Genomic DNA, 27,743 nt, shown 5'->3' with positions numbered 1-27,743 from the left:
TTTATAAAATTTCCCTCCTTAATAAAGGTTTTTTTATAATGCTGGGTTAAGTATAGTTTGTTTCGTGAAAAAAAGACCAATCATACAAGTATTAAAAAAAAAAAAACAATAATAATGTTTTAAAATTCTTGAAAAATTACAATTAGAGCTCTCTAACTCTAGTTATTTTTCACATTATATTATTAAGTATAACGTAAAAGAAAGACTGATTTTTAAGTAGACACAGAACTAAATATCAATTTTTCCACTTAAAAATGAATGATTTTCTGTTTGTAATAAAATAAATATAGATTTTGCTCCTTTAAATTTCATTTTCTTTTAAATGCTTAAAATTCTGTACAAAAAAGTAAAAAATAAATAATGTAGAAATAAAAAAGAAAGTCTCAACGTTTTCTGAAAATCTCAAAAACTATTTATTTTAAATCGGAATGACATGACTCGGAGAATTTCAAAGTCAGAAGGAGCTTCAAAGCGAATTGAATAAAAATTACAATTATTAGCCCAAGCTGAAAGATGGGCATTACCTTGTTGATTTTGTAAAAATTGATTATATTGTCATTTTTATGCAACCCACTCGACAATGAAACAATATTCACTGTTTCGCAGGTTGAATAATTTCTGTCAACCATTCTCACATAATAAATACATATTTAAAATTAATTGTGGGTAGAGAGTTAAATTTATTTGATGAAAAAGTTTATTTCAGAGGGACGAATGATGAATCATGTTAATTGAATTGGAAATTTGAAACTCAGCTTTTCATTTATGATTTATATGGCATTTGCTTTTACAGCGATGATTTTCCATAATTTAAAACATTCAAGCAGTTGATAAAAAGTTTCAACTCGGTAAAACGTATATAATTGAAGTCTCTGCACCTAAATCCGCAGTAATTTGCACTAAACAGCCTCGCTCTCTCCTCACTTTTTGACGCGTCAAATTAATTTACGACCCTCCGCGTTCAAATCTCGAATTTTCAACATTCATTGGTGCCACACCGGCGCGTTTTGCATTTTAAAAGCTTTTTTCCGTGACATACTGAGTATGAATAGAGGCCGGCGCAAAAAGCTTTTCGACAAGCCCTGCGCGCATAATCCGCAGGAAACAAACACGCATGAATAAATGCGGTCTGCCCGCATTTCCCACCGAAAACCAAATCTTTTGGCGGAATTTTTCGCTGGCGGCTTCTTTTTCAAACAAAACCAGCGGAAAATAATTCTTTCGCTACGAGCTGCATTTCGATCCCGTGGTTTTGTTTTGTTTTTCGCAACAACGACGAGCAGAGTTATTATTATTCCGCGCGGCTTTGAACGACGACGGTGTATTATCGATACACTGTGTACGTGTAATAACGCGCACTGCTCTTTTCTTTTCCCGTCTATTGTGTTGCAGAATCTCGAGCTCGTTTTCTTTTGACGCTGCTGGCGAAATGGGTAAGTTGATAATGCGCAGAGAAGAAAGGGACTATTTTCCATCTTTGCTATATTTCCGCTGGAAATAATTAAAGATTGCACATCAAGAGTGTCATTTTCATTTTTTTTCCTCCACGTGGGCTCGTCGTCAAGGCAGGTGCGTCGAATCTGGAGCTCTCGCGGTTTCCATGGCTACCCTCCCTAAGCCACCCTGGCCCCCACCGATACGGAGAACGCAGATCGATTGACGTCCCTCTGACTGACACACACCATTATCGCGCTGATTAGTGTAATTAAAAGCGACCTGCCCTTTATGACTGTTCAAGGCTTCCAAATTGAGAAAAATTCTTCCTCTCGTTAAGAAATAATGCCTCTTGATTGGAGTTCAAGGAAAGAGATTTTTCCCGCAAGGCCTGGGTTTGTTTTATGAGCTCTTTTATATTGTATACTTGTAATGAAGACCTTTAGTTGTGTTTGATATGGTTTGAGAAAGCCTTTCTGTTTTTCTTTGTAATTTAGAATTTATTATTTCGCACATTACTTCATAAAATAAAATAAATTGAGCTCTCTCCGCGGAGAAAAGGAAAAATTTCAATATACAAACCTCATAGTTATGAAATAAAAGAAGCCAAGAAAAGGTCTCCTGGAATGTAGGATGATTGATGATGATGGGTTTCACATTGAGCTGTATATTTTTTCCTTCGTAAGCACTCAACAAAATCTCATAGAATATTGTTTATGATTACATGGATAAAAAATGATTCAGATCTTAAAGTTGAAGATCTCTAATCTCTAATTCAGACTATGACAGTTAAACTATTGGGAATTAAAATTTTTTTGAATAATTAAAATAATTTATTTTTGCCTCATCACGTTGCTTTTAGACTCCAAACTATCCAAGCCTTGAAAAATAGTAACAATCCAATATTTTTTAGTAGTTCTTTGTTGAACTCCTTGACACCTCTCTATTCTCCCGCCTAAAAAATCATTGCTTCAGTATAAAATTTTTGTACGGCAATTAAATTGTTGACTATTTTATTAATCCACATTAAAAACTCCTTGAGAATCTGTCCAGAAAATTAAAAACGTTCTATTAAAAAAGGGTCACAGCTCATATTAATATTATTCACTTTCAAAACGGCTTTTAAGGTTCAGATAGCGTAAACACAATTCTACCTGGAATGTGGGGTGAAAACAAGTATTTTTCAATAATAAACCCTAGAATAGTTCAACTCTCTTACAAATTTATGAAATTTTGATGATATAAAATGTATTTTGGAAAAATGATAACCAATCAATCTTTGATTAATCAATACAAGGAAGATTTTAAAGGAATAAAAAATCTCATACATATTTATACTTTTGTATTGGGGAGCCGAAATCTCCAACAAACAAGCCTACATTATACTTATCGGCCTGATTTTAGTTCCCCCTTTTAATGGACCCTGATAGATCGGGCAACAATCAATCTTCTTTAAGAGCTTTGCCCGGTTTTGAGATATTCTCCGACACAACAAAAATTTAACCCTCTTAAAACTTTTTTTATCCCATGCATTTCATTTTGTATCTAAGTTGCAAATTTATCACTGCCACAGGGAAAAATCCAGAACTTTTGGAGTAGCTGGCGTCTTTTGCAACGTGAGCTTTTAATGCTTGCAAACTTTACTCTCGTAATCACTATCCGCCTATCCGGCGGCAAAGTTTGCACACCAGGAGAGAGAGAAAGAGAGTTTTTGATTATTTCCAACGAACCTTTGACAAAATTTAATATCGAGTCTAGCAGAAAATTCCAGTCGCGGTGAAGGACACTTGGGGAAAAACTGATTTCTCTTTTTAGGCTCAAATTGGATCAGCCTTTGATCTAGACTCGAGATGCCGCAGCACAAAAGCCATATCTCATTTCACACACGCGTCGATCGGATATCCGAAGAGCAAAAACAGAGGCGGATATATAATATCCATACTCGAGTAGGAAACTGCGCGCCGTTAAAATGAATTCGCAATTTCTCTCTCTCTAGACGGAGCAGAAAAAATAATGTGTAAGCGAGTGCTGATGGCAGACCAATCTCGGAAAGATGATAAAAAATACATCGCCAATGCGCTCCTTTTATTTCTCCTCCGCTCTTTGGTGAAAAGAGATTGAATTTTAAATCCGAGCATTCTCAGAAGAATCGACAGAGAAACAAAAATATCACAATATCAGATATTGGTGAAGATAATCGCGTGAGATTTTCTTTCATTCTTTCAGAACAAGGGTATATAGGATTGTAACTGCCCTGCAGTCGAGGTTTCGGTATTGCTCGCCCGTTCTTTCTAAATAAATTGCCACGTTCTGGCGGTCGGCGAAAAAGCAATTTTCGCCGTGATGTTGCCAATCTTTGTTAGAGCGAGAAATCAAGGCTGCAGCTGGAAAAATAAACTTTCCCAACGTTGAGGGGTTGTAATTTTGCCGTGGCAAATCACTCCGGTCGCTCTCTCTACTAATAGGATGTTGTAGCACGAGTAAATTATTGCTCGGGGAATTACGGGCTGGAAACAATGGTGAAAATAGAGGCATGTAACACGAAAATGTCATGCCACCGCTCTGTCCGTTCCCATCAAACATCAAAGGGAATGTCACATCAATCCTTATGGTGTGTTCTCATGTACAGTATTCTGCGTTTTTCAGAATGACTTGTTCCGTTTATTGCAAGGAAAATTAGATATTTGAACAAGCGCTCTATTTTCCACATTAATGTCAGAAAAAAATGGTTTTTATAGATATTTTGATATAGATTTGATAAAAACAAATAAAAATAATTCGACTTATGATCAATTAATTTCTTTTTCTTATTGAGGAAAAAACAACTATATTATATTTAACTTCATCTGAATTGATCTGAATTTGTTAAATTCTTTAAACGTATTTATCTTGCATTAAAAAACACCAATAGCTTATTTTTCTAGATCTTGAACGTATAAGGAGCTTAATTCATACCAACAGTGATCAACAGGATAACAAATTAGCTCATGATAGCTTAAAAAAATAAGAATTTTTTATATTTTTGGGCAACTTAGATTCCTAAAATTCAAACTAAAGTTTCTTAAATTTTGATATATGTAATAAAAAATAATATAAATATTGTTCAATGATTCCATCAAAACATTTCCAGAGAGAAAAACAAATGAATTGGGACAAAGTATTAAGGAAAATTGAAATTTTTGTGATCTTAAATTCTTAACAATAGGGTCAGAGGATTGACAAAGGTGGGTATATATTTTTTCCAACCACTTTGATGAAAGCAATTAAATATAAATTAAATGTTTGAAATGAGAGAAATTGATAATAAAAGATGGGAACCTCTCTATAGACAGGTATTCTTTTAAGCTGTTCTCCATCCTTCTCCGTCTTCCAACTCCATCAGGGAAATAATTAATTGCGGTCGATGGATGGACCACTGAACAACTCTTGTCGTACTTCTACGTGTCTTTAGTACTCACATCTAGAGAAGTTAACGAGCGCCCAGTTTGACAAGTCGACGGTGCAGCCGACAGCTCGGTTTTTTTTCCACTTTTTCTATGAAGTTCCGACAAAGAAACCGGCAAACGCAGGGGTGAGCCTGCGGTCCGCGGCTTATCTGTGTTCAACCACCGAAAAAGCCCCCAGGAAGAAAAAGGGTTGCAAAAAAATCGCTCGGCCAAACCCATTCTCCATTGTGGGGCGAGGGGAAGCTTTTAAATTCAAAAAGATTAATGGCTTCTTTGGCGCTGATGTAATAATCCGCGTCACAGTGCCAAGGCCGTAAAATTTATGTTGCGAGTGATTTTTGGCTCGTGAATCTGCTTATAATAAACATCAAAATCAACTTTCCTGATGTGGCCGTAAAATCGCACTCTCAAAGGGGTGCCGAAAGTCATAAAAAAGAGAGACGAATTTCCAACTGGCTGCGAAATTTGCAGGGGTGAAAAATGAGTTTTTTTTTTGCTCTTCATTTTTCATTTATTGCTTGCGGAAAAAAATGCGTCAGTGAACGAACGAACGAAGTAAGCAAAAGTCAATTTTACACTTGAATTGCCAGTAGAGCGGTTTAATTTTACGGCTTTTAATACGCGTGTGCTCTTGTTTCGCCAATTGCAGCAAAGCACCTCTCACGCGCCGATCTCTCTCATGAGTTTAATTAATTCAAATGAGCGACAAAAGCAGCGGCGACGGTATACGGAATTGAACTCCACGCTTTGAATGGGAGTTCATTGCACGCGGTTCAACGGACATAATTTTAATTCTGCGCTCAAAGGCTGCGGGGCTCAAAGCAGCAGCAGCAGCTTTTTGCTCTTTGGTGTACCCCAAAATGAAAGGGTTATTATCGCAAACTTCACGCCTGACTGCGTTTATTTTGAATTATTAATAAGATGAACATCGAGTTTCATGAAAAAAGTCGGCCAACTAGATTTAAAAATGAAAAATTATAACCCTTCCTAAAAACTGCAGCGGTGCTGAATTATGTGAATCTCTCAATTGAAAATTTCATTCAAATGTTTATAATTTTGTAATTTATTCATTTCAAATTTCAATTTCCCGATACTTAAATATGAGGCTTGTCTCAATTGATAAGTAAATAAAAAAATTTAACCTTTTTATTTGTCTATATTTTTTCAATTTTTTTTTAACTTTTGACCGAATATTATGCAGTTTGCATTTTTTTAAATATTTATCTTTAACTCTAGAACATTCTATGAATTGAACAAGGACAATGTGCTAATTGTTGACTTATATTGGTAACTGCTGTATTACAAAAATCTAGATAATCACGGTAGGCGATAAAGATCTGAACTTTGTGCTACATTGAACGCTTACTTAATATTGTAACTAGGCAACGCGCACAACACGTGTTTGTTTTCCTCGACCAACAAGTTCAATGATTAGAAGCCAAGCAAATTTTAATCTGTCAATAGGGCAAATAAACTCTCAACCATCTACAGGAGCGATTGCAAAGGTTTATTGAAAGATAAACGTTTTGTTTTCTTTTGGTTTAAACTGATATCAGAGGTCTTAAAGAACTTTCTTTTGTCCGCTGTTTGCATTTAAAATTTCAGCATTAAATATTATTTGAAATATAGAGCAAATTTCTAATGGAGGAAATACAATGTTTCAAAATGAAATTAAAATATTTCAATACAAACAGATAATTCTAGGTTATTCCTGCATTCTAAATTTTGGTTTTTTTCCTTTCCATTATAAATTTTCCATGCCAAAACCAGCATTTATTACTTTTTGTTTCAAATGAAACATATCAAAAATTTAGATTACGGTTTGATTTATAAAAACGTAATGATAAAAATAAAGTTCATTGAGTTTGAATTCAAATCTGTGAAATTAATGTCCCGTTGATCTCTTTTACGATCCATTAATGCTGAACTTTTGCACCGCACCACAATTGAATTGAGCATACAATTCGTTCATAATTGGAGCGGAATAAAGGGCAACAACGCGGCAGCCTTTTGTGTCGCGCTGTGCAGCTGAAATAATATTGGCGCGCCGTCGGTTGGGGGTGACTTATTGCAATAAATTATTTCGTTTGCAAATGAGGTGGCTCGTGCAGAAAGCGACGGCGCAGAGCAAACGTCGGCTACGTAATTACATCAGTTCCTTTGCTGACGACGAGAACAGACACACACACGCACTAATTAAGTCGGAGAGAGAGCGAAAGGCAAGTTTTAAAACGTTCGAGATGCGAGTACATAATAAAATTACGCAGCAAGTTTGGCAGATTAACTTTTGGGCCTCAATCAAGTTTCGCTTAAAATCTCTTCAGCCAAACACATACTCTGCTTGCATATAGATTGGCCTTAAGGAGGAAACGCCTGTGGGAGCAAAAAGCGATTTGACCCGCCTCGCTAATAGATTTTATCTCGCTCGATGAAGACGTTCTTGTTTTCTCGCGCCAGAGCCCCATTTGGCGGAAAATGTACTGCTAACCGTCAATAGCGGCCGCCGGGTGAGAATTGATGACGTGCTTTCTCCGGGCGTTTATTGATGTTCCTGCCGCGGTTTGACCATTACTTTTTACGCCGAATCGGCTCGGGCGATGAAAGTATCCGTTATCGGGTTATTGCCCAGCTAAATACAACTTCTTCGTTCTATTTGCCCTTCCGAGAAATGGTCGTTATAAGGGGACGCTCATCTTGAACGGTCCGATGACCATTAGTTATCATCTCGAATCGCTCTTCTTTTAGACAAGGCGAGAATAACTCTGTTGGTAAACGTCGGAATGGGAAAAATTGAGGCTTTTCCTTTCTGGATGATGTAATTAGTTATGTCTTGTTATTGAGTGATTCCGGCCATTTATAAAAAATTGAATATTCATGGTAAAACGTTCCTATTATATTTTTTTAATTAATTACAGCCACCAAATATCATTTCAAATAATTTAATAATTTTACACTTATCTTAGAAATGGATTTCATAATTAAAATTTTTCAATTAAAAACTAGTACATTTATAAAGGCAAAGCCTTGTTATCATTTGTTCTAACTGCAAATAATTTGATGCGAACTGCAATTTAAAATATTAAAAATTCACAAACATTGCAAAATTTTCGGCTGAACATGTACAAAGTTTTATTTCATATAAGTTTACCATGTTTGTTCTAAATTTTAATTTTTTTAGTCTGTTCGGAGAACAAGCAAATGTGCGATGAATAGTGCAACTTTAAATATTTCATAATTATTTAAATAAATTTATATCAACATTGGAATGTAAAATGTAAACAATGTGATGTAACGATTTAGACAAATAAACAAGAATAATTTTCAGCAAACCGTACTTTTACCTTTGGTTTTAGTTAACCGAGCTATTTTTTTTTAATAATTGCGTATTTATTATAAATAATTAAAACAAAATCTTTCACACACTAGGGTGAATACAAATGTTCTTTCATTTTTAATGAGAAACACAGATATTACCCTTTCCGTGACATTTCACAAGGAATTGGTTCCTTAACAATTGAGAATAATTACCAAAATTATACTTCAATTGAATTATTGATTCGTTCCAAGCTTTGAGAAATGATATCGTAATAATCATAAATTATTCCTTACAGTTTAAACGTCACCAAGCCCAGAATAGAATCCCACTTAACATAACAATAATTTCGAATTTGAGCGACTTAACAAAAGCAGAAGAGCCGCGCGCTTGTATATATGAATTCCTACTACAAATTCACCCCTCGCAAGCATATAATAAAAGGGGGTTGCAGCAGACTTTTTTATTTGCTTTAATTCAATTTGCCGGCGAAATAAAGTGGCGCAAACACAGAGCAGGCGCCCAATCCGCCGGATTATATGCAAAAAGTAGTGCTCGCATGGCAGCAGCGTCGCAAACTGCACGATATTGGCCAAATTCCAGCGACTGTGTCAAATTTCCGCCATGCCGAGGATGCTGGCTGGCACGAGAGCCGTACGATCATCTCCGTTCTCTCGTAATGAGGCCAACGAGAGAGCGGAGCCAGCAGCACAAAGCAAAATTATAAAGGGATCGCTACTCACCTCCAATAATGGAGTGGCGGTAGTCGCTCCTCGAAGAAGTGGCAGCCACAGGTTTGTGCTGCTGGGACACGATCTGGACAGAAGTGTGTGGAGAACCGACTGGCGGCGAAAAGTCCCCCTCCGGCTCCACCTGGTTGTTGTGCATTCTGAAAATTCAAACAATATTCAATTTAATAATTACATATAATTGGTAATGGTGAAAAATTAATAATTTTCAATATTCAATTAAAAAATTAATTGTACATCCAAAATGTCATTTGAAAATGAAATTCATAATGACAAAATTCTCAATGAAAATTTTTTATTTTCAAAATTAAATAAGAAGCAAATTAAAATATTAATCAAATTTTTTTTTATTATTGTTTTACATTTTTATTACTACGATTGTACATCTGGATGGTCCATTATACTTACTAGTTTGAAAAAAAATTGACAAAAAAATTAAAAAAAAATTTGTAAGTTTGTGCAAACCAAAATCTCAAGATACAGTGGAAATTTTTGTTAAATTCAGAATTATCGCAAGATATTATGAAAAATATGTTATTTTTTTCTGAAAACTTTCACGCCTTCAAAATTCATGCACTGCTCGAATTCTGTGTCGGACGTGGAAATTCTCATGGGAACGCACCGGGAGAAAAACGAAAACCTCTGAATTATGCGGCTGTTCGACGGAATTTGCATGCAAACGGTTGTTTAAAGAAGCGTTGATGGCCGCGCTGCCTGCATTAATAGTGTCGTTGGCAACTTCAGCAGCTCCTTTCAAGTTGCTTTTGCATGTACGACTGGCCATTGATCCAAATACTGCACTTGACACTTTTGGCTGCTCGCAGATGGAAACAAAAGATACGCCGCCGCGTGGGCCAATTGATTTCTTGGCCGCCGGTTCCGCGTCTCTGACAACTGAGCAAGCCCGACTTCTTGAAAAAGCTTTTTCTCCTTGCAAGAGCAAAAGTCTCTCTATGTTCGCAATCCTTCGCGTTGAAACATATAACTCGATTTCACTTTATATCGGCTGAGCTTTTGTCGGGGATAATTGAATTTTCGCATTGCTCGCTGCCCCTTTTATGTTTGGAGAGATGAATTAATTGTACGGCAGAGAGTGAGTTTTCCACCAACGCGTCCAACCATATAGAATAATTTTGCATTTTTATTAAACCAGAAATCGCCAGAAATGAGCTTAAAAGCGTTTCATTTGAATTTTTGCTTTTAATTTCAAAAGCAGTATTAGAGAAGCAGGGATCAATTTTAATCTGTTGGTTGCGTATTTGGTGTGGCCAATGTATTGAAATTATTAAATGGGTTAAAAAATATCTCCATAAATTAATCCATGCCATATTATTGAAATGTGTCGAATTCTAGCGGGGTTTTATTTTAATCTGTATTTTGAAAATAGCGATTAATTTCCAAATCAAACAGAATTCAAAATCCTAATACAACCAAATTTGTCATTTTTTTTTTCAAATAATTTATAGGGAATATTTTTTTTAATTGATGTACGCAATGATTATTTTTATCCTTGTTTTTTATTTCTTTGCATATCAAAATGAGAATTACATAATGTATTGATGTTTTTTCAGAATTTGTCGGTATGTAATAAATAAAGACTTAAAAATTAACATGCAGATCAGAGATAATTTTTATGATCACGAACAAATGTAGTGAATAAATTAAGATTTCTTCGGCTTCTTTGCTTGTGAACTGGTTCCTGCAGTAGGTCTTTTCCCTTTATCTAAAATTTAAATTTATTAAAATCACTTTTCTTTCAAGTGTCAAACTCCCACCTCCGCCAGATTTTCCTTCCTTATTTTTCTTGTACGCAGCGTTCATTTTGGCAATGTTCCCCTTGTGGACTATTTCGTGCTTTACAATGGGCCGTGGATAGTCCTGGCCGATGATGCAACCTGCTGCTTTTTGCACAGACAAGGGCGCATTCCACGGCTCGTAAATATATTCCACTGGGTACTTCTTCAGCACAGGGACGTATTTTCTATATCAAAACACTGGATGTATCATTGAAACGGAAAGAGAAAAAATATTATACTTGATGTATTCGCCAAATTTGTCGGTTTTCTTGCCAAAAACCACCGGACTGTAAACTCTGAAGTACTGATGGAAAAAGGCCGACGCGGAAAGCCACATCCAGTTGCCCGCGTTCAATGCCCAGTCCGCATCTAGCAAAAGTTCCTCAAACACCTTTGAAAACATTAATTAACACCGAGAAGGCAGCAAAAAGTTTAGTCAACAAACTTTCTGTCCCTCTTCCCACGAAATCCACAGGTCGCCCCGAGTCAAAAAGCAGGCCTTGCTAAATGATGAATCCAGCCTTCTTTTCTCAGTTGAGTCATAATTGCGTCAATAAAAGGGTATCCTGTTCGACCCTGAGTAAATAGAAAATTTCAATATCATAATACAACATTATTTAATAAATATTAATTAAAACGCGCCGTTTAAAATTTATTAAAAAAATTAATTTTCAAAACATTAAAATCGATTTTAATTAATGAAAGAAATAACTGCACCAATAAAAGGAGCCTGTTTTTATAAAAAATTTATTTTAATATAAATTGTCTCGAAATAAATATACATTAAAACTGATAACGGCTAAATTCCCGATAGAAGAGAAAAAAATCAAGTTTGAAAAATAAAATATTTTAATAAATAAACTTATGCTTATTATCTTTCAATTTATTTTTGAATAAGAATAAAATTATTTTTCAAATAAAACTTTAAGGATTTCAAAACTTATATTAATTTTAAGTACCTCTTTCCAAGCTCTTAAGTGGGCCTCGTTAGTTCCCCAGGGGATTTGGCAACAAATTGGATTTCCCTCCATTTTATCAAAATTTGGCGTTGCGGTGGCAACGACGTAGTAAAACTCCCTCCAATACAGCTGCCCAATTAGTGAAACTGGCGGTTTGCTGTGCTTTCTTCCTTCGATAGTCTAAAATATTTTTTTCAAAAATTAAAATATCGATTTTAAAATTAAACAGGCACCTTTTTAACTCCGTGGAAAAACAGTCTTGGCGAAAGACAGCCAAATTTCAAGTATGGGCTAAGTACGGTTGTGCTCGGAGACAAACTGTTTGGTGACGTATTTGGCTTTTCAAAATCGCAAATCCAAGCCTAAAAAACAACAATCATTTGTGAAAAAAAATTATTGATAAAAAAAATTTGTATACTTTTCTGGCCAAAACCGATTCCATTCTTTTCAGAGCTTCAATTTCGCCTCCGAGAAAAATGCAGGGCTCTAAAATATTTTCATCTAATCCAAAATCGCTCAAATTTGGTACTTTATAGGGCCCGAAAATATCTTCTTCGGAGGGAATTTTTAAGTGGCTCTCCTCATCGACCTTGCTGTAGCCTTTGGGCACTTTTTGAGGCGCATCCACTGCCTGGGGCGGCGGCCCCACACCCTCGGCCACACTGACGAATTTCTGGTATGTCATGGGCGGTTTGCCCAAGTTGGCAGAAATGATCTTCATCGGGTCGTACAACGTGTGCGACACTTTTTGAACAACTTTGACACCCGCGGTCTTGGCCAAAGCCTCGATTTGCTCATCCCTTTCCTTCGCGTACGGTTCGATGTCGTGCTCGAAACTGAGGAATTTCACATTCCAGGCTTTGAAAATTTTGGGAAAAACCTCCTCCGGCTTTCCTCTGATTACGAACAAGGCAGAGCCCAATTCCTTCAGCCTCTCGTCCAGAGCAGCCAGACTTTGCTGCAGAAATCTCCATCGATTCGGTCCGACTTTCATGTTTTTCACGAACCACGGGTCCAAGATGAAAATTGGTCGCAGCTCACACGCGCCTCCCCCGTGCTTCTCACACTGATCAATAAAAATAAATCTCGTGAGATTATTTTGTTTTTGTTTATTTTATTAAAGTGTTATGTAACACTTTTCATAATATTGTACGAATTATGCAAATAAAAATAATTGTTTTAAATATACCTCACGAATCGCCTCTATCAGAGCAGGATTGTCGTGAATTCGCAACCCTTTTCGAAACCAGTGGACTACAGTGCTGCGACTCATTTTCGAATTTTGTGATCCTTTTCAGCAATTTCAGCTCTCACTCGACAATCAACACACAAAGAGTCAAAGACTGCCGGTGCCGGTTTGTTTTTTTTTCGGCTAAACAAAGCATGAATTAGTTTTGCCAACCTTGCAATGTTTTCTCAAATTATAAATAATTTACATTAACTAATAATTACGGTGTAAAAATATTCCATGATAAAGAAATAAAAGTTAAATAAATTAAATAAAAGTCGAATTTTATAAAAACTTAGAAAAATGATTTTATTGCGATGTTAACATAAGCATTTATTTTTATGTTTGCTCAACTGCGTGTGTCAATCGTGTAAGAAGTGGGAGTGGCTGGACGAAAGACAACAAACAGCAACAGGCACAGACGTGATGTGATGTGAATTATAATAATGTGCAGATTTATATAGTTATGAATGGCTTTTGGCAAGACAAGTGGAAGGAACATGATTGTGTCAGTGACCGGACATAATAATCGCAGTGATGCTGTCAAGTGTCTCTAACAAAATTCAAGTGTGTATCAGAAAATAATGCATCAATTTTAACGTTTGAAAGTTTGAAATTCACATTTATTTTAAATTTAGTGCTCTTAGAATTTTTATCTTCAAAAAATATGTATGTAGCATTCATTTTAATTTTTTTTTCTAAAATTTTCAAGAAAATGAATGATTTTTTTCATTTTTTTTTTTTTTAAACTCAAATTTTGTTAGTTTTTTTTTTTTTTTTAAAATAATTAGGTTGCTTAGAGGAACTTTAAAATGAGCTAATTTTAGTTTCTTAAAATCCATTAAAATCCTTTATATGTTTTCATTGGCTCAGAAAATATTTCATCATACCCATATTAAAACTAATTAAGCAGTTTTGTTCTATACTTTTTACTAATTCCAGGTTGAATTTCAGATTTTGAATGCCACCTCGAGTGGCCACCAATGCAGCATCAACCCACCTCCTTGGGCCACGAACTCACCTCTGACAATGAAAGCTTATTGAACCATCATTCCTGAGTAAGGTGCGTTATTTTGATTTTATATTATCAATTACTATAATAAGAGATTCATTAAGAACACCTAAAGTTTATGAGGTAAATAAATGAAATTTTCAACAACTATAAAATTATTCCAAAAATAAGCTTGCTTTGAGAAACTATTTTCTTTTATATTGATTATAATACTTTCTATGACTCCAAAACATTAATTACATGAACTATATTAAAAAAAAATATATAAGAATGGACTTAAAAAAAAACAACAACAACAAGAAGCTCTGAAAAATTTACAGTTTAATTTTAACATTAATTTGCATTTCATAAACAGTTTAAGTTTATTTTCTCTTCCAAAAAAATTTGTTTCATTATAATTAGGAGTATTCAATTTTTAATGGTTCATAACATCGACGTATTCATTCAACGCACTGGGAAGAAATAATGGAATAACGCAAAAATTAAATTAGTGTTCGGTATTTACTTTTATCAACTGTTATCATTTTTTCATAAAATATGAAAGAAAACATTTAAAGTACTACATTTTATCCATACAAATATATTATAAATTTTTAAACATCAAAATTCCACGAGTGAGCGTTCAAGAGTGTATAATGTCTGCGCACTCCCTTCTTATAAAAAATTAAATATCTTCATATTAGGGATGGAAGGGCACGCACATTACACGAGTTCCGCCTCGCCTGTACATACAAGCGGGGGAATTTTCCACTCTTCATAACTCAGTCAGAATTATTAAAAATGCCTGGTGTTTTTTTCGGTGCGCTCGGAAAAAAAGCTAATCTGCGCCGTGCAATAAATAAGTGACGCGAAATAGCCTCGCCGCGGATGCACGCGCTTTTAACAAATTGAAACGCGTAAATCATCACCACGAATATACGTGCAAGGATGATACAAAGGTACTGTGAAAACGGTCGATTCGCCTTTTTCCGTTTCACCCGAAAAAATAGAGGCGAACCACAATCGGCGAATTATACGAGTCGATTTATCAAATATCGCACGACCGCAGAGCGAAGCGATTCGCCGAGGCAATTACTTAGCTGTAGATCTCTGAGCCGCTCAATTTTTGCCAGAGGCTGAAAATCAGAGATTCGAATTTTTCGTGCAGATTTATCAAACTAATATTTTCAATTTCAAGGAAAAATCTAGAAGTTGAGAATGACGATATTACGAAACAATAAAAATTTTTAAATAAAAACAGTGCAAATTTTAACTCTGTCTAAAAATCATTCAAAAATGTGGTATAAAAAAATTAAAATAAAGCTGATGAAAATATAATGTTGTGTGAATACAGTGCATTTTAATTAATTGAAAGATTCAGACAGGATTCCTTGTATTTTATTTTTTTGAAAAAATTTAAAAAAATATTTATCACTTTACGAGAGATTGATCTGATTCTTCCGCAGCTAAATATATTTTCGTCTTTTAATTGTTATAGATATTAATAATCAATTTCAAATTTTTGCCACAAAATTTAAAATTATTTCCGTGGTAATTTTTGTGAATAAAGAACATTGCAAACAATTTTAGATCAAAAATATGATGCTCAATTTTGTACAAAAATAAAATCGCAATTACAAATAATTTAAATTTAACAAAAAAATTCATTGCTCTTTTGTCGTCATGTGATAACTTATCAAAAATTTAAAGAATTAATTTTCTAGTTATTATTTTTTTTTCTGCTCAGAGATCTACTTTTCATGGGGAAAATACACATTGTGTGGATGTAATGTATTTTAGGAAAGAGATTCTAGCTATAAATATTTGGAATATTAGCGGAATCAATCTTGTCGGCTATGCAATCCGGCGGGCGCGGCAGAAGCGCAGGTTGCATACCCGCAGCCGCGTCAGGCGCTCTCTCCACTCGCGGCGGCGGCTTTTTGTTGTGATTTATGTTTATGAAAACGGTGGCGGTGTTTGCGTGCGTGTGTGTTCAAAATATATATCTCTCTTGTGGAGAGAGCGGCGGAATTATTAAACCAGCTGGGAAGCAAAGGGCTTTGCCGAAACTTTGCGCCTGCCATTTATTATCCGAAAGAACGCTTTTTCCTTATTAAAAGGACTTGGAAATTCGCGGTTTGCTTTGAGCAAACTTTTAATTTGAGGCGTAAACGCCTGTCGCGCTAAACTCAACCACGCGCATATTTCGTCGTCACCAGCCAAGAAAGAGAATAAAGGTTTTTTCATTCTTTTGGCAATAATTTAGTCAAATTGCAAAATTTAATGAAACTTTGATGTTAATGTCGAATTAGCTAGCCATAGGATCAATAAAAATGATTACGATAATTTTCTACACCATCTTTTTAATTATCAAATAAATTATTAGTTTCTGTTTTAAACGGTAGCTGTAATAATTTTGACACATTAAATAAATTATTGATTAAATTGTTATTTAAAATTTTAAAACCTTTTTATAGACAATTGGAATTTTATGTAATAAATTTTTTTTTAGATTATATTAAAAAGCTATTCTAATTTTTTATTTAAACAGTACAATACCCATAGCCATAAAGATCATAAAATTAATAAATTTACTCCTTTGACTATTATATCGTCTTCATTTATTTTGAGATATCAGTATTAAGTTTTCCCTAATTTTAATTTCCCTGTGATTTTATAGAATTGAAAACTTGCTCGTGTTAAGACAGTTTAATGAAAAAATTGGGAATCAACTTAACAAATATTTCAAATCTTGGACTGTAAAAAATATTTTGTCGAACCTTCAATGTAAGACAAAACTGTTTACTATATAAATTCAACAGATTGGAACAAATGTAATTTCCTTAGAAAATTCTCCAATATAAAACTAGATTTGTAAGTGCCAAACCAAGTTAGGCTGCAATCAGCAGTAAAACCTTCAAACCCATGCCGCACTCAATTTGGTCTACGATTGAGAGACGCTTGAGTTCCAGCACCAATCCCATTCCACCACACACAAGTTGAAATCTCTAATTCTGACACGACACCCGCAGACGTTTTGCCCAACCAAGAGCGGCTGTCTGGAAAAAAAGCACTAGATTTTCTCGCGCTCTCGCCAGAAAAGAAATAGAAAAAGGGGAAACGCTGGACGAGAGGGCGTAATTTTCCGTGGCCATCCAATAAATTTCCCACTTGGGTCCTGTCAAGTCCAAGAATGTCAACCAAATTGAAAAGCTCCCGGGATAGGAAAGGTAATCCAATAAACTCTTTCTAGGTCTCAATTAGACTCGAGGAATAAATCGCGAGCCAGATTTTCGGCCGCCGTGATAAATGGCTTTGGTCTTTAGCTATTTCCGTCAGCCAATATTAGCACAGCTTGGCATTTAGTTAATAAAAAACGACGGCGTGCTTAAATTGGTTTTTGAAAGGTGTCTGCAAAAAAATCTGACATTATTCAAATTTATTGCCAATGCAATGAATAATCAATATGGTATATTTTCGGCATAAAAAATCTTTTTTTTCATCTGCATAACTCGCTGTTGAATCATCAGAATAAAAATAAATTTATTTGAATAGTTAAATAAATAAATATTTAAAAAAATTAACGAGACAGACATTTTCTACTTTAAGTTATGAAGTTTTGCTTCAGTTTCTGAACGTTGAGTTTTTTTCTCAGCAACCTTTTTGTGACAACTGTCGCAGAGAGCAGTAAATTTCAAGAGCACAACTGATATTAACATAAACTCTTGAGCTGCCGCTTTTTGTTTGTAAATGCATGTATAATATTCCACCAGAGCAATCAGCCTTGATGGGAGGAACGGCGGTTGGCAGCAACTCTCAAAGGAAACTCACTTTGTGAGTACTATTTTGAGCAACACCAGCAACAGTTTGTGAAGGAATTTTAATATTAAATAAAACTCTTTTTATATCAATTATATCATTAACTGTTTAAAAAAATAAATTAAAACCTGCTTGTGGAAAGTGAAAAGTTGAAAAAAAAAAATGATGCACTATAATTATCATAAATAGTGAATTTCATAAAAAAAATCCATGCTTAGCTTCTTTAAAAAAAAAATTTTACAATTTTTAAGCCAATAAAAATATTCAAATTCTATAAGCCAGTATTTATTATAATTATCAATCATTAATAATTTAAAAAAAATCAAATTCTGATTTTTTTTACTAAATCAGGATTTTCGTTTACTGTTGAGGGAATCGGTGGAAAAATTTAAGGACGCTCAGCATCCTCAATTAATGAGCGTTGAAGGGAAAAGGCTTTTTAATCAACGAAACGAGCGTTTATACGACTTGCGTATTTTTTGTTCGCAACAGTAAAACGAAATGACATCTCCGGGAAGAGGTGGCGCCTGACTCGGGGGTTCGCGACGCGACTCATGACACGGTTTCGCGGAAAAGAAAAGGACAAGAAAGAAATGCAATCGCACTTACGTGTGGCGACTGTGCGACGGGCCGCTGCTCTCGCGCAGCTCCAGCGTGCTGCTGCTCGCGACCGATGCCTCTGGCTGACTGAACCATCATCCCTTATCGACCTCTACAGTGCTGCCCTGTAGTGTCTCTCACCCTTTCTACAGCCCCGTTATTTACGGCCGCCCAAATACACAAACAAGTCCCCGCTCGCATAAATGTGCGCGCGCGTATTTACCTAAGAGGATAATTTCTCCCTCCTGGGGGCCAGCATTATTATTTTTTTAATGAGGCCCTTTTTTTATTTCGTTTGACACAATAAAATTCCGAGCAAGTCCCGAAATAGCGCCGACGCATATATAATTATCGCGAGTGGCGCGCCGAGTGGATTTATAAATTATTCAGCAACTCAACTTTCGGACGCGTGTTTCGCAGTTTTGTTTGCTCGAATATGTCACAAGGTGAATTCAATGCGCATCAATCATTCATTCTCGGTTCATCGATTGCCGATTTTTTCCACGGCTCGCTGCTTTTCTCTCTGTTGGTCCTCGGTCGTGAATTATTTATGCGAGGCTGCTGCATATTTTATGCGAAATCACCAAACGAGGTAGAAAAAGAAGAACTTTGCGTCTTTTCTTTTTATCTCTCTGGCGTGGGCTGAACTTCTTCTTCTTCTTCTTGCCTGTTTATTCGGCGTGCGACGTTTTCTCTTTGTGGGAAAGCGAAATGTTTGTCTTCCTTTACTGCTTGGTGTGTTTTTCGGACTAATGTTTGCACGCGTGCATTTATTATTTCGGCGTTTCTCGCATTTGCAAGTGCGTGTTTGCAGAGCATTAAGTAATTAGCCGAATGACGCATGCATATTGACAAGCTCAGATTGTGACGTTGAAAAGTTAGTAAATTTTTAATTCCGTCGGTAACAGAAATGGTGTTGCTCTTTCGTAACAAGTTATATAATTGTAAATTTAGTATTCGCTTTTAAACCAAAATTTCAATATTTATTTTGAAATAAAATTTATATTAATAAGAATTATTCTTGAATCTTTTTTTATACATTTAGTAAATTTTACATGTTTGTATTTGTACTTCCAAAAACTGTAATTTCAAAGCAACCACAAGTTGTGTTAGAAAGTCCGTTAGTTGTTAGTCTAGCGGTTTCTTTTGCTTTGAATAATAATTTTCATTCTTATGTTTACAAACATCTCCCAACGAATATTACCAAAGATTATTGCGGTTAAACTAATATATTAAATAATTACTTTGTTTCGTGTAGAATTTTAAGCTCGTAATTCTCAGCTCTGGTCTTCAAATTTGAAAAGTTACCTCGAAACCAGAAATAAAATTGATTCGTTAAAGCTACACGCATGCAAATCCAGAGTTATCATTTTATTTTCAGTTGGTTATAATTTTGTAATGCCAATTTTTAACTAGTTTTTTGTGATCCCCTTTTTGCAATTTTTTCTTAATCAAAATTTCAATCCAACACCAATTGTGGCAATTTCCCTAAATCGTGAATTTTTGTTTCGTATTAAATATTCCAATTTAATTCAAGAGCCATTTTTTCATTTAAGAAATTTATGTAAATTATCATTTAATGTGTCAGTACGCTCTTGTACTAAATTAATTAAGGCTGACTCTTCTATTTTGCAAAAATTTCTGCGCATTATAACTCTATATTAAAGTCATTATGTCGTAATGGTGGGCAATAAAGGAACGTATAACGTAAACGTTCCATATTGCCAGTAATTATTTTGATGAGCGCGTCGGCCGGTTTGAATTTAATCTAACTTGACGCAGGGCAGCTCATAAATTTCCGGGCTGCCCAACGTGATGAGCTCTGGCACTTGGAAAGTGAAGCACCGGCCAAACACTTCTGATACATGCCAACCCTTATTCGCAACATCCATGACAAACGGACGGGTTTGGAATATGTACGAGCAGAAACATGCATTTACAATCAGCATGATTGCATCGGAAGCTCGCAAGCCTCAATTTTAATTACTGACTCCGACCGTCGCTTTCACCCACGCGATTTAACAACAGCCGCATCCGTGACAGGCGAACAAACGGAAAAGCAATAATGCGACAAAGATAAAAAAAAGAAAGAATGTTTCATAAAAACCAAAGAGAGGATAAAATATTTTTCATCCAAAATAATTACTTTGTAGGGAAGGGGGGTTTATAATTGTCAATTATTTAAAGAATTTCAAATTATCAATGAATGAATTTGAAAATTTGAAAAAAACACAAATCAAATTTTACTTTGTGCTTCCAAAAAAAAATTTAGCAGCTTGGAGTAAAATTCCTTAAAATAATGAAGTTACTTGACAGAAATAAATTTAACATCAAATGAAAATGAATTATCATATCTTATGAAAAAAAGTAATTTTAAAAATTTTGATTCAAATAATTATAAAATTCCCGTCTTTGTTTTATTTCAACAAGTCAGTGCATATTTCATTTAAAAATATTAAATTATTTTGTCCTTAATAATCACCTGTTTTTCCCATCCTTAGTAAAATAAATATTGGTGAAATAGGGTCACATCCCCAATTCATTTTGGTTTCTGTTATTTTTTAAATATATTTCCCTCTGAAAAAATTTAAACTGTAACTGCACATTGGCATCGTTTCCTTGTAAGTATTAAATAATTTGTAAATTAAGAGCAAATTTTTTTGTAACATCTTAAGTTAAATTCTCGGTGTGCTATCGCGCCGGAAAGTGAGATACGTACAAGCACGCGAGGGAATGCGCACGTTAATTTATTTCGTCGCGGAAAGTGCCTCGCTGGCGGTCGGTCGTAGAGCTCTTGCCATCGAGGCACTCTCGTGTTTGCCTGCATCACTGGAGCCAACTCGCGCGCGCATTATAAAGCACACAACACACACGAGCCAGCACGCACTCGAATCCTTTCGCCGTCCGCGCGAGACACGCCGCGCGTCCTTTGTTGGCTGCCGCTCTTCCCTCTTGGTGAGTTGTCAACCCGTTTTGACGCGACAACACGAAAGGCAAGATCGTAATTAATTTCCATTGCGCGCATTCCCTCGCGTCCTGCTCCACGCGAGATGAGTTTCGAGCCTGCAGATTGCGTCACTTTTGCAGCTTTTGCATTTTCGCCAGCAGACTTCGTAGCTCGCTTTTCTCATGTGCATGACTTTCTGAACAGTGTCGCGTATTCAAAACATTTTCCTCATATTTAAATTCAATAGTAACCCAAATTTTTTTTATTATTATTATTATTTCATTTTTTTTTTTCGCTATTGACATTTTTATTTCCCTCTCCTTTCGATATTGGGTGGATATATTTGGACTTTATAGAAAGAAAAATATACTCAAAATAACGCGCCTTCCGAAGACCCTCGTCTCCTTTTTCCCGTTGATCGCGTCCGCTCCGAGTGAAGACCCTTCCGAGTTATAAAGCACTTAACTCTTCTTGATCCTCAGAAAAAGAGAGGAAAACTACTATTCTGGAATATATCTATCAATCTCTTTCCCGTGGCGCGGTGTTTTACGCCGGTTCGTTCCCCGAAAGGTCCCTGCCCTCTTGGAATAAAATTTTGTCTCCGACGATGTATGTAATTAGCCAATCGAGGGATAATATTTTTTTTTCGATCAACCCGCGGCTTTGGTGCCCTATGGGGAGAGTCCGTCGTTTTGACGTGAGTGCGCCGCTTGACATGATTAATCTGGGCGCATTTGTGCATAAGTCCGCGCGTTTGATTGATGAATGCGTTGTTGTATTGCGGTGGCGGCGGCTGCTGGATGATTGCATGTCGGGGCATTCCTGGCTCGCGGAGTCATTGATCTCTCCTCTCGAGCAACACCAGCTTGCCTTGAGGCACCACACTCTCTATCAAACCAAGTTCAATGTGTGTGTAACCCTAGCAGCACCGACGATATTTCGTTACCTAGCCGGCTCTTATTAATTCCATATCTCGGCTATTTGCTTACTATAGAAAGAAAGCCTCTACATACTTTATTATTCATTTTAAATTAAACAACGATTTTCTTTAGTAAATCTTTCAATACGTATGGAATATTACCAACAACATTAATTCCATTAATTCTCAGCTAATGTACATAGAAAATTAAAATTTTTAGATTTGTTAAATTATTTTCTGAAAATTAGTCTGTTGTGGAGTTAAATAAATAAAGTGGAGATTAAAACAAGAACAAAAAAAGATTTAAATTTTAAATTCCTAATTTTCTTGTAATCATGTCACTTTTAACTTATATGTACTAAAATTAAATTCAACAGTTCTTTATGCTGCTTTGAGCTTTTGAAAATTGTTATACTTATATCATTTTTATTTTTATTGTTTTAGGTTTTTTAATTGAAATACATTTTATTTCTGTTCAACATTATTATTTCCTTTTTTTATTTCATTAGCTATACATTTAGAGCCTAAACTTCTCAGAAGATACATATTTAATTTTAATCTTTTGCTTTGTTTCCACGCTCTGTTTAAAGATTCAAACTCACGAGATTACAAAAATAAACAATACATTGGAATAGTACAATATTTTCATACTTATATAGTTATATAAATTTAAAAGTTCATTTAAATTTTCAATAAAATCTCTTAATTTTTCCAACATTGTACATAGAGATTCAAACCAGATGAAATGTGACTAGTTGGAAAGTACATTTTTTTTATACAGGATTATATTGAGAGAAGAACTTACTAATAATTACAAAATTAAAATTATTCTTTTTTTTTCAAATACAACAAAATATGTATTTTCGTTCCATCTTCATCACACATTATCATACAACTGGGATTATTTCTTATAACAGCAGAAATTCAACGATATTGATTTATATGTTAAGGTTGAATTGCTCTATGTTGAATTAAAAAAATGCGAAAAATGAAAATTCTTTGTTCAAAAAGTTTTTAAGATTCACGAAGATTCAGATTCTGAAGGCTCAGAAGAACATGTTTACAACATTCATTGTACGGTCGAAATTTGGAAAAAAAATTTTTAGAGGGTTTGGTTCTAAACCAAAGAAATACCCAAGCAGTTCTAATTTACTATTTAAATTGCGAAATGATATCACATGATTAAATCACTAACGGATGGTCTGCGACATGTGCAGCGGCGTCAGCATGAGCTCGAAAGCCGCGTCCTTCAAATTGGCACCTCTCAAATTTGCCTCGTGCAGGTCAGACCCTGACAGGTCGCAGTTTTCCAAATCGGCCCCTGCCAGAACGGCCGCCCTGAGGACGCAATTCTGCAGGTTGGCATTTTTCAGGGTGGCGACCCTCAGGTTGACCCCAGCCATATTCGACCCTTCCAGGTTTGCACCTTTCAGGTTCACGCTCTCCATGTTGGCACGGCTGCCTGCTGGGTCCTCAAAATTGCAACTCCGGAGGTTGGCACCCTCGAGGTTGGCGCACAGCATTTTGACACCCAACAATTGGGCTCCATCTAATTGCGAGTGGCTCAGGTCGGCCCTTTCGAGGCAGCACCAACTCAGGTTGGCTCCCATGATGCGACAACCGTGCAGACAGGCGTACTTGAAATTGATGTAACGCAAATCCAACCTCGACAAATCCGATCCTGCCAAATTAACACCCTGAAAATTAATTCATTAATTAATTTTAATATTAAAATTTTATTGTTATTATTTTGACAAAAAGGTACCTGGAACCTGAGCTCTGTTGTGAAGGGTGTTATAATCAGGGCGTTGATTACATCTCTCCGGCCCAAAGGTGCCAGGTCACGCGACCTGTGCATTTGGCTAACAATATTCTCAAGCTGGGGAATCAGACTTTCAACCCCGTAGAACCTGGCTTCCTCCAGGAGACCCTCAGGGCTGACGTTTGAGTTGTAGACTAATTTCCCGTGCCTTAGATAGTTTAAAATTGGCTCAAAATACTGGGGGCTCCGGTCAATCAGATAGGCGCCTTCAGAGTCTTGATTGGCCGGGGTCATCCCTGAGCCGAACATCCGAGCCAGCATCGAAGAAGGCTCTTTGGCCACAAGGGTGGATCTGGTGGTGCTGAATCGAGTTCCGCCGACGTTCAGCACGAGCCAATCTGACGAGTTTTTCAAACTCTTGACTGGACGGGCGGTTGACCCTTTGAAGTCTTCGCCCTCGGACACGTAGAGCACGTCATCGTCCCTCAGAAGTTTCACATCGTCAATTTCCCCGCCTTGTGCGGTGAAAAGTCTTTTGGCCTGGATCGAGAATTTGGCACTGGCCGAGGTTAGAAGGTCTTCCAAGGAATGGGTGACCAAGAAAACCTATAAAATAAACGTTATTTTATTTTCCCAGCTTAATTTTTTTCTTTCGCTCTGAAAACATACCTTTCCGTCCACTTCGGTGCCATTTTTAAAGAGGACAACCCTTTTCATTCCGAAACAGTCTCGTGGAAGACAAACGGGCCGATATTTAAGCAAATCTGAAGCACTTCTGCCGTTTGTGCCTCTCTTTCTAGTTTTGTTGTGATGTGAATAAAAATAATCAATGTTTTTATTTGTACACAAAGCAGTTCAGCAATGCTGATCGATGATTATCAAAAAATTTTAATATTTACTAGATTTAAAAGTTTTACACGCAAATTATTATACTTTTGGAAATTTTGAAAGCAGAATAGCAGTAGAAAAGCGTGAAAAAATCAGAACCTTAACAAATTTCTCCTGGGAAAACTTTATTTTTGGCCTTCCGGCTATTTTTTTGAGCCCCGCCCCTCCCCTCCAGCTGTTTGTGACGTTTCTAAACATCAGACGCACCGCAGCCACGATTTTGCGATTATATCTGTGATTCACACCTTCACGTGTATTGTATTATGAAATTTCGGCCGCATTGAGCACGTTATTTTGCTTTTATATTTTTTTGTAAGTGGAATAACATTTCTATTTAAAATTTTTCTTTAGCAAAACGTTATTATCGTGGTACTTTTACGTTTTGGAAAACTCTTATTTTTTTATGTACACATGCAGTGTATAATTTTTACTTTTATAATAATTTTAATTTAATTTCACCGGCGTGTTTATAATTATGAAATATCTTTTCTCCTGTTTAACATGCGCTCACGACTCACGATAGCATTTTATTATTTAAATCAAGACCGAGAAAAAAACATAGCCTTGATTTTGTGATGCGTACAGTGCAGTGCTCTTTCAATGTTTTGCTTTCTCAGCGCAATTTCATTTATAAAATCTCATTTTCTTGTGCTCTTTGCTTTCAGACTGGAGACCGCTGCCCAGACACAATGGTCATAAAGAAAATCTGCTGCATTGGCGCCGGCTATGTGGGTGGCCCAACCTGTTCGGTGATGGCCCTCAAGTGCCCTGACATTGAAATCACCGTGGTTGACCTCAGCAAGGAACGCATTTCCCAGTGGAATTCAAACGACAAGCTACCGATATACGAGGTGAAATTAAAAATTTAAATCTGATTTTTTTTTAATTCAGGGTAATATAATTTTTATTGCAGCCGGGCTTGATGGAAATAGTGCAGAAGTGCCGAGGACGTAATCTCTTCTTCTCAAATGATATTGTCTCGGCAATCAAGAAGGCAGACCTCATTTTTATATCTGTCAACACTCCAACCAAAACTTTCGGCTTAGGGAAAGTAAGTAATGCTACAAAATCAGAAGTCGGTAGTGATTAATATTTTACTGCCGTCATAAATTTTTCCTTGCTTGCACTTCTTTCTTATCAGCAGTAAATTCTTCTGAAAGATAACCAAATTGAAAGAAAAAAAATTAATCGACTAATATCAATGAGATCGTGCGTCAATAAAACACTTGCTTTGTTGCAGGGCCGAGCTGCCGACTTGAAATACGTTGAAGGTGCCGCCCGTATGATAGCGGAAAACGCTGAAGGCAGCAAGATAGTTGTCGAAAAAAGCACGGTGCCTGTCAAAGCGGCCGAATCTATCATGAGTATACTGAAGGCCAATAACAAACCAAACAGCTCATACAGGGTACTGATAGCCAGAATATGAATAAAAAGCAAATTTTAATCAAATTAGTTTAGATTCTGTCCAACCCTGAATTTTTGGCCGAAGGAACTGCTGTCGAAGATCTGATCAACGCTGACCGGGTGCTCATTGGTGGCGAAGAGTCTGCCGAGGGCCAGGATGCGATTCGCGAGCTGTCGTGGGTCTACGAGCACTGGATCCCGAGTTCAAAGATTGTGACCATGAATACTTGGTCGTCGGAACTCTCGAAACTTGCTGCAAATGCCTTCCTTGCCCAGCGGATCTCGAGCATCAATGCCCTCTCTGCTGTATGCGAGTCGACTGGTGCTGACGTGTCGGAGGTTGCACGGGCCATCGGACTTGACAGCAGGATCGGTCCAAAATTCTTACAAGCCTCTGTTGGTTAGCTTTTTTTAATTAATCAATATCAAAAGGAAAATAACAATTTTTTCCAATTCATTTTGCAAGGTTTTGGTGGCAGCTGTTTCCAAAAGGACATCCTTAATCTGGTGTACATCTGTGAATGCCTTAATTTGCCTCATGTAGCTGCCTATTGGCAACAGGTACTCATTTCATCATCAATCAATCTTCTCATAAAATAATTATGTCCAAATTTCCAGGTGATAGATATGAATGAGTATCAAAAAACAAGATTTGCCGAAAAAGTGATTGCTTCCTTGTTCAACACTGTGACAGGCAAGCAGATAGCGCTGCTTGGATTTGCATTTAAAAAGAACACGGGCGATACTCGTGAGTCGCCTGCAATTCACGTTGCAACTCATTTGCTAGCTGAAGGTGCCCACCTTCACATATACGATCCCAAAGTAGGAACAATTTTTTAATAATCGGAATGATTTTAATAATAAAAAGTTTATCCAGGTGGAGCACTCGCAGATAATTGACGAATTGAACAGCTCAACCCTGGATCCTGACAAGATCAAGAGGAATGTAATCATTCACACAGACGCCTATTCTGCTATCAAGAATACTCATGCATTAGTTATTTGCACGGAATGGGATGAGTTTGTTGTAAGTTTCTTGTCATTGCTTAATTTTCTGTGTATAAAATTATCTTTTTACAGTCTCTGGATTACGAAAAGATACATTCGGACATGATGAAACCTGCATACATTTTTGACGGGAGAAAAATTCTGGATCACGATTATCTACAGAAACTGGGCTTCCAGGTGCAAACTATTGGCAAGAGACTTAACCGAGACCTCGGCAGGTCATGGGGCAGCCAGAATCACCAATCTTAGCAGGAGGGGTGGTTTTTTGGTTGAATTTTACTGCGGCACTCAAATTTTATATTCTTTTTCTGGACTTTATCACCAGTATTCAGTTTATGCATTTTTAATAAATTTTATATTCAAATTTTTATGAAAAAACCAATCTTTTGCTGTAACTTCCATTGAAAATAATAGGTTTGTAAATGAAAAAGTGGTTGCAGTTTATGTTTTCCTAAAATTATTTATTTTAAAATGCGATGA

At 36.1% G+C, this 27,743-nt stretch overlaps 4 protein-coding genes across 7 annotated transcripts in view; 1 reads left to right on the top strand and 3 right to left on the bottom strand.

The window, feature by feature from the left end:
- Positions 1–18,422, bottom strand: part of LOC132193648 (band 7 protein AGAP004871-like) — a 40,709-nt gene extending 22,287 nt beyond the window's left edge. Inside the window, exons 1-2 of one of the 2 annotated variants that reach the window (XM_059614440.1) lie at positions 18,345–18,422; positions 8,937–9,082 (exon numbers count right to left, since the gene is read on the bottom strand). In XM_059614440.1, the coding sequence (XP_059470423.1) occupies positions 8,937–9,081 (145 nt within the window). In that variant the 5' untranslated portion in view covers position 9,082; positions 18,345–18,422. Of the gene's footprint in view, positions 1–8,936; positions 9,083–9,564; positions 9,724–18,344 lie in introns of those variants that run through there. The other variant, XM_059614439.1, reaches the window with a different exon arrangement.
- On the bottom strand, positions 10,452–13,058 carry LOC132193432 (cryptochrome-1-like). Its single transcript, XM_059614092.1, is given in 9 exon segments — positions 10,452–10,665; positions 10,718–10,923; positions 10,978–11,129; positions 11,184–11,236; positions 11,239–11,314; positions 11,698–11,877; positions 11,931–12,059; positions 12,116–12,763; positions 12,887–13,058. Coding segments are annotated over 9 exon segments (1,590 nt in total). The 5' UTR covers positions 12,971–13,058; the 3' UTR covers positions 10,452–10,603.
- Positions 13,342–27,641, top strand: LOC132193647 (UDP-glucose 6-dehydrogenase). Of its 3 annotated transcripts, XM_059614435.1 has the most exons (10): positions 13,342–13,492; positions 13,880–13,988; positions 25,517–25,702; positions 25,765–25,902; positions 26,092–26,256; positions 26,310–26,655; positions 26,722–26,816; positions 26,874–27,077; positions 27,133–27,282; positions 27,336–27,641. In XM_059614435.1, exons 3-10 carry the CDS (start codon positions 25,541–25,543, stop codon positions 27,510–27,512), a joined length of 1,437 nt encoding a protein of 478 aa, XP_059470418.1. In that variant the 5' UTR covers positions 13,342–13,492; positions 13,880–13,988; positions 25,517–25,540; the 3' UTR covers positions 27,513–27,641. The 3 variants fall into 3 exon arrangements, with proteins under 3 accessions (XP_059470418.1, XP_059470419.1, XP_059470420.1); XM_059614436.1 differs by lacking the exons at positions 13,342–13,492; positions 13,880–13,988 and adding an exon at positions 21,154–21,290; XM_059614437.1 differs by lacking the exons at positions 13,342–13,492; positions 13,880–13,988 and adding an exon at positions 25,030–25,163.
- On the bottom strand, positions 22,676–24,888 carry LOC132193360 (BTB/POZ domain-containing protein KCTD9). The gene is made up of 3 exons (XM_059613987.1): positions 24,633–24,888; positions 23,967–24,569; positions 22,676–23,898 (listed from the first exon to the last, which is right to left on the bottom strand). The coding sequence occupies exons 1-3, from the start codon at positions 24,678–24,680 to the stop codon at positions 23,392–23,394; spliced, it is 1,158 nt and encodes a 385-aa protein (XP_059469970.1). The 5' UTR covers positions 24,681–24,888; the 3' UTR covers positions 22,676–23,391.
- Positions 27,642–27,743: the final 102 nt, after the last annotated feature.

Source organism: Neocloeon triangulifer, unplaced genomic scaffold (genome assembly GCF_031216515.1).
Source record: "Neocloeon triangulifer isolate White Clay Creek 2 clone unplaced genomic scaffold, ASM3121651v1 ptg000004l, whole genome shotgun sequence".
NCBI lineage: Eukaryota > Metazoa > Arthropoda > Insecta > Ephemeroptera > Baetidae > Neocloeon > Neocloeon triangulifer.
Note: the sequence above shows the minus strand (reverse complement) of the source record. Positions and strands in the feature narration are given on the sequence as shown.

Excerpts from the sequence above, each read along its gene's own strand:
- LOC132193360 (XM_059613987.1), bottom strand. The coding sequence starts at position 24,680 with ATGAAAAGGGTTGTCCTCTTTAAAAATGGCACCGAAGTGGACGGAAAG. Across the intron at positions 24,570-24,632 it reads GCACCGAAGTGGACGGAAAG|GTTTTCTTGGTCACCCATTC; the intron begins GTATGTTTTCAG and ends TTTATTTTATAG. Across the intron at positions 23,899-23,966 it reads CAACAGAGCTCAGGTTCCAG|GGTGTTAATTTGGCAGGATC; the intron begins GTACCTTTTTGT and ends ATTAATTTTCAG.
- LOC132193647 (XM_059614435.1), top strand. The coding sequence starts at position 25,541 with ATGGTCATAAAGAAAATCTGCTGCATTGGCGCCGGCTATGTGGGTGGC. Across the intron at positions 26,656-26,721 it reads ATTCTTACAAGCCTCTGTTG|GTTTTGGTGGCAGCTGTTTC; the intron begins GTTAGCTTTTTT and ends TCATTTTGCAAG. Across the intron at positions 27,078-27,132 it reads TTCACATATACGATCCCAAA|GTGGAGCACTCGCAGATAAT; the intron begins GTAGGAACAATT and ends AAGTTTATCCAG.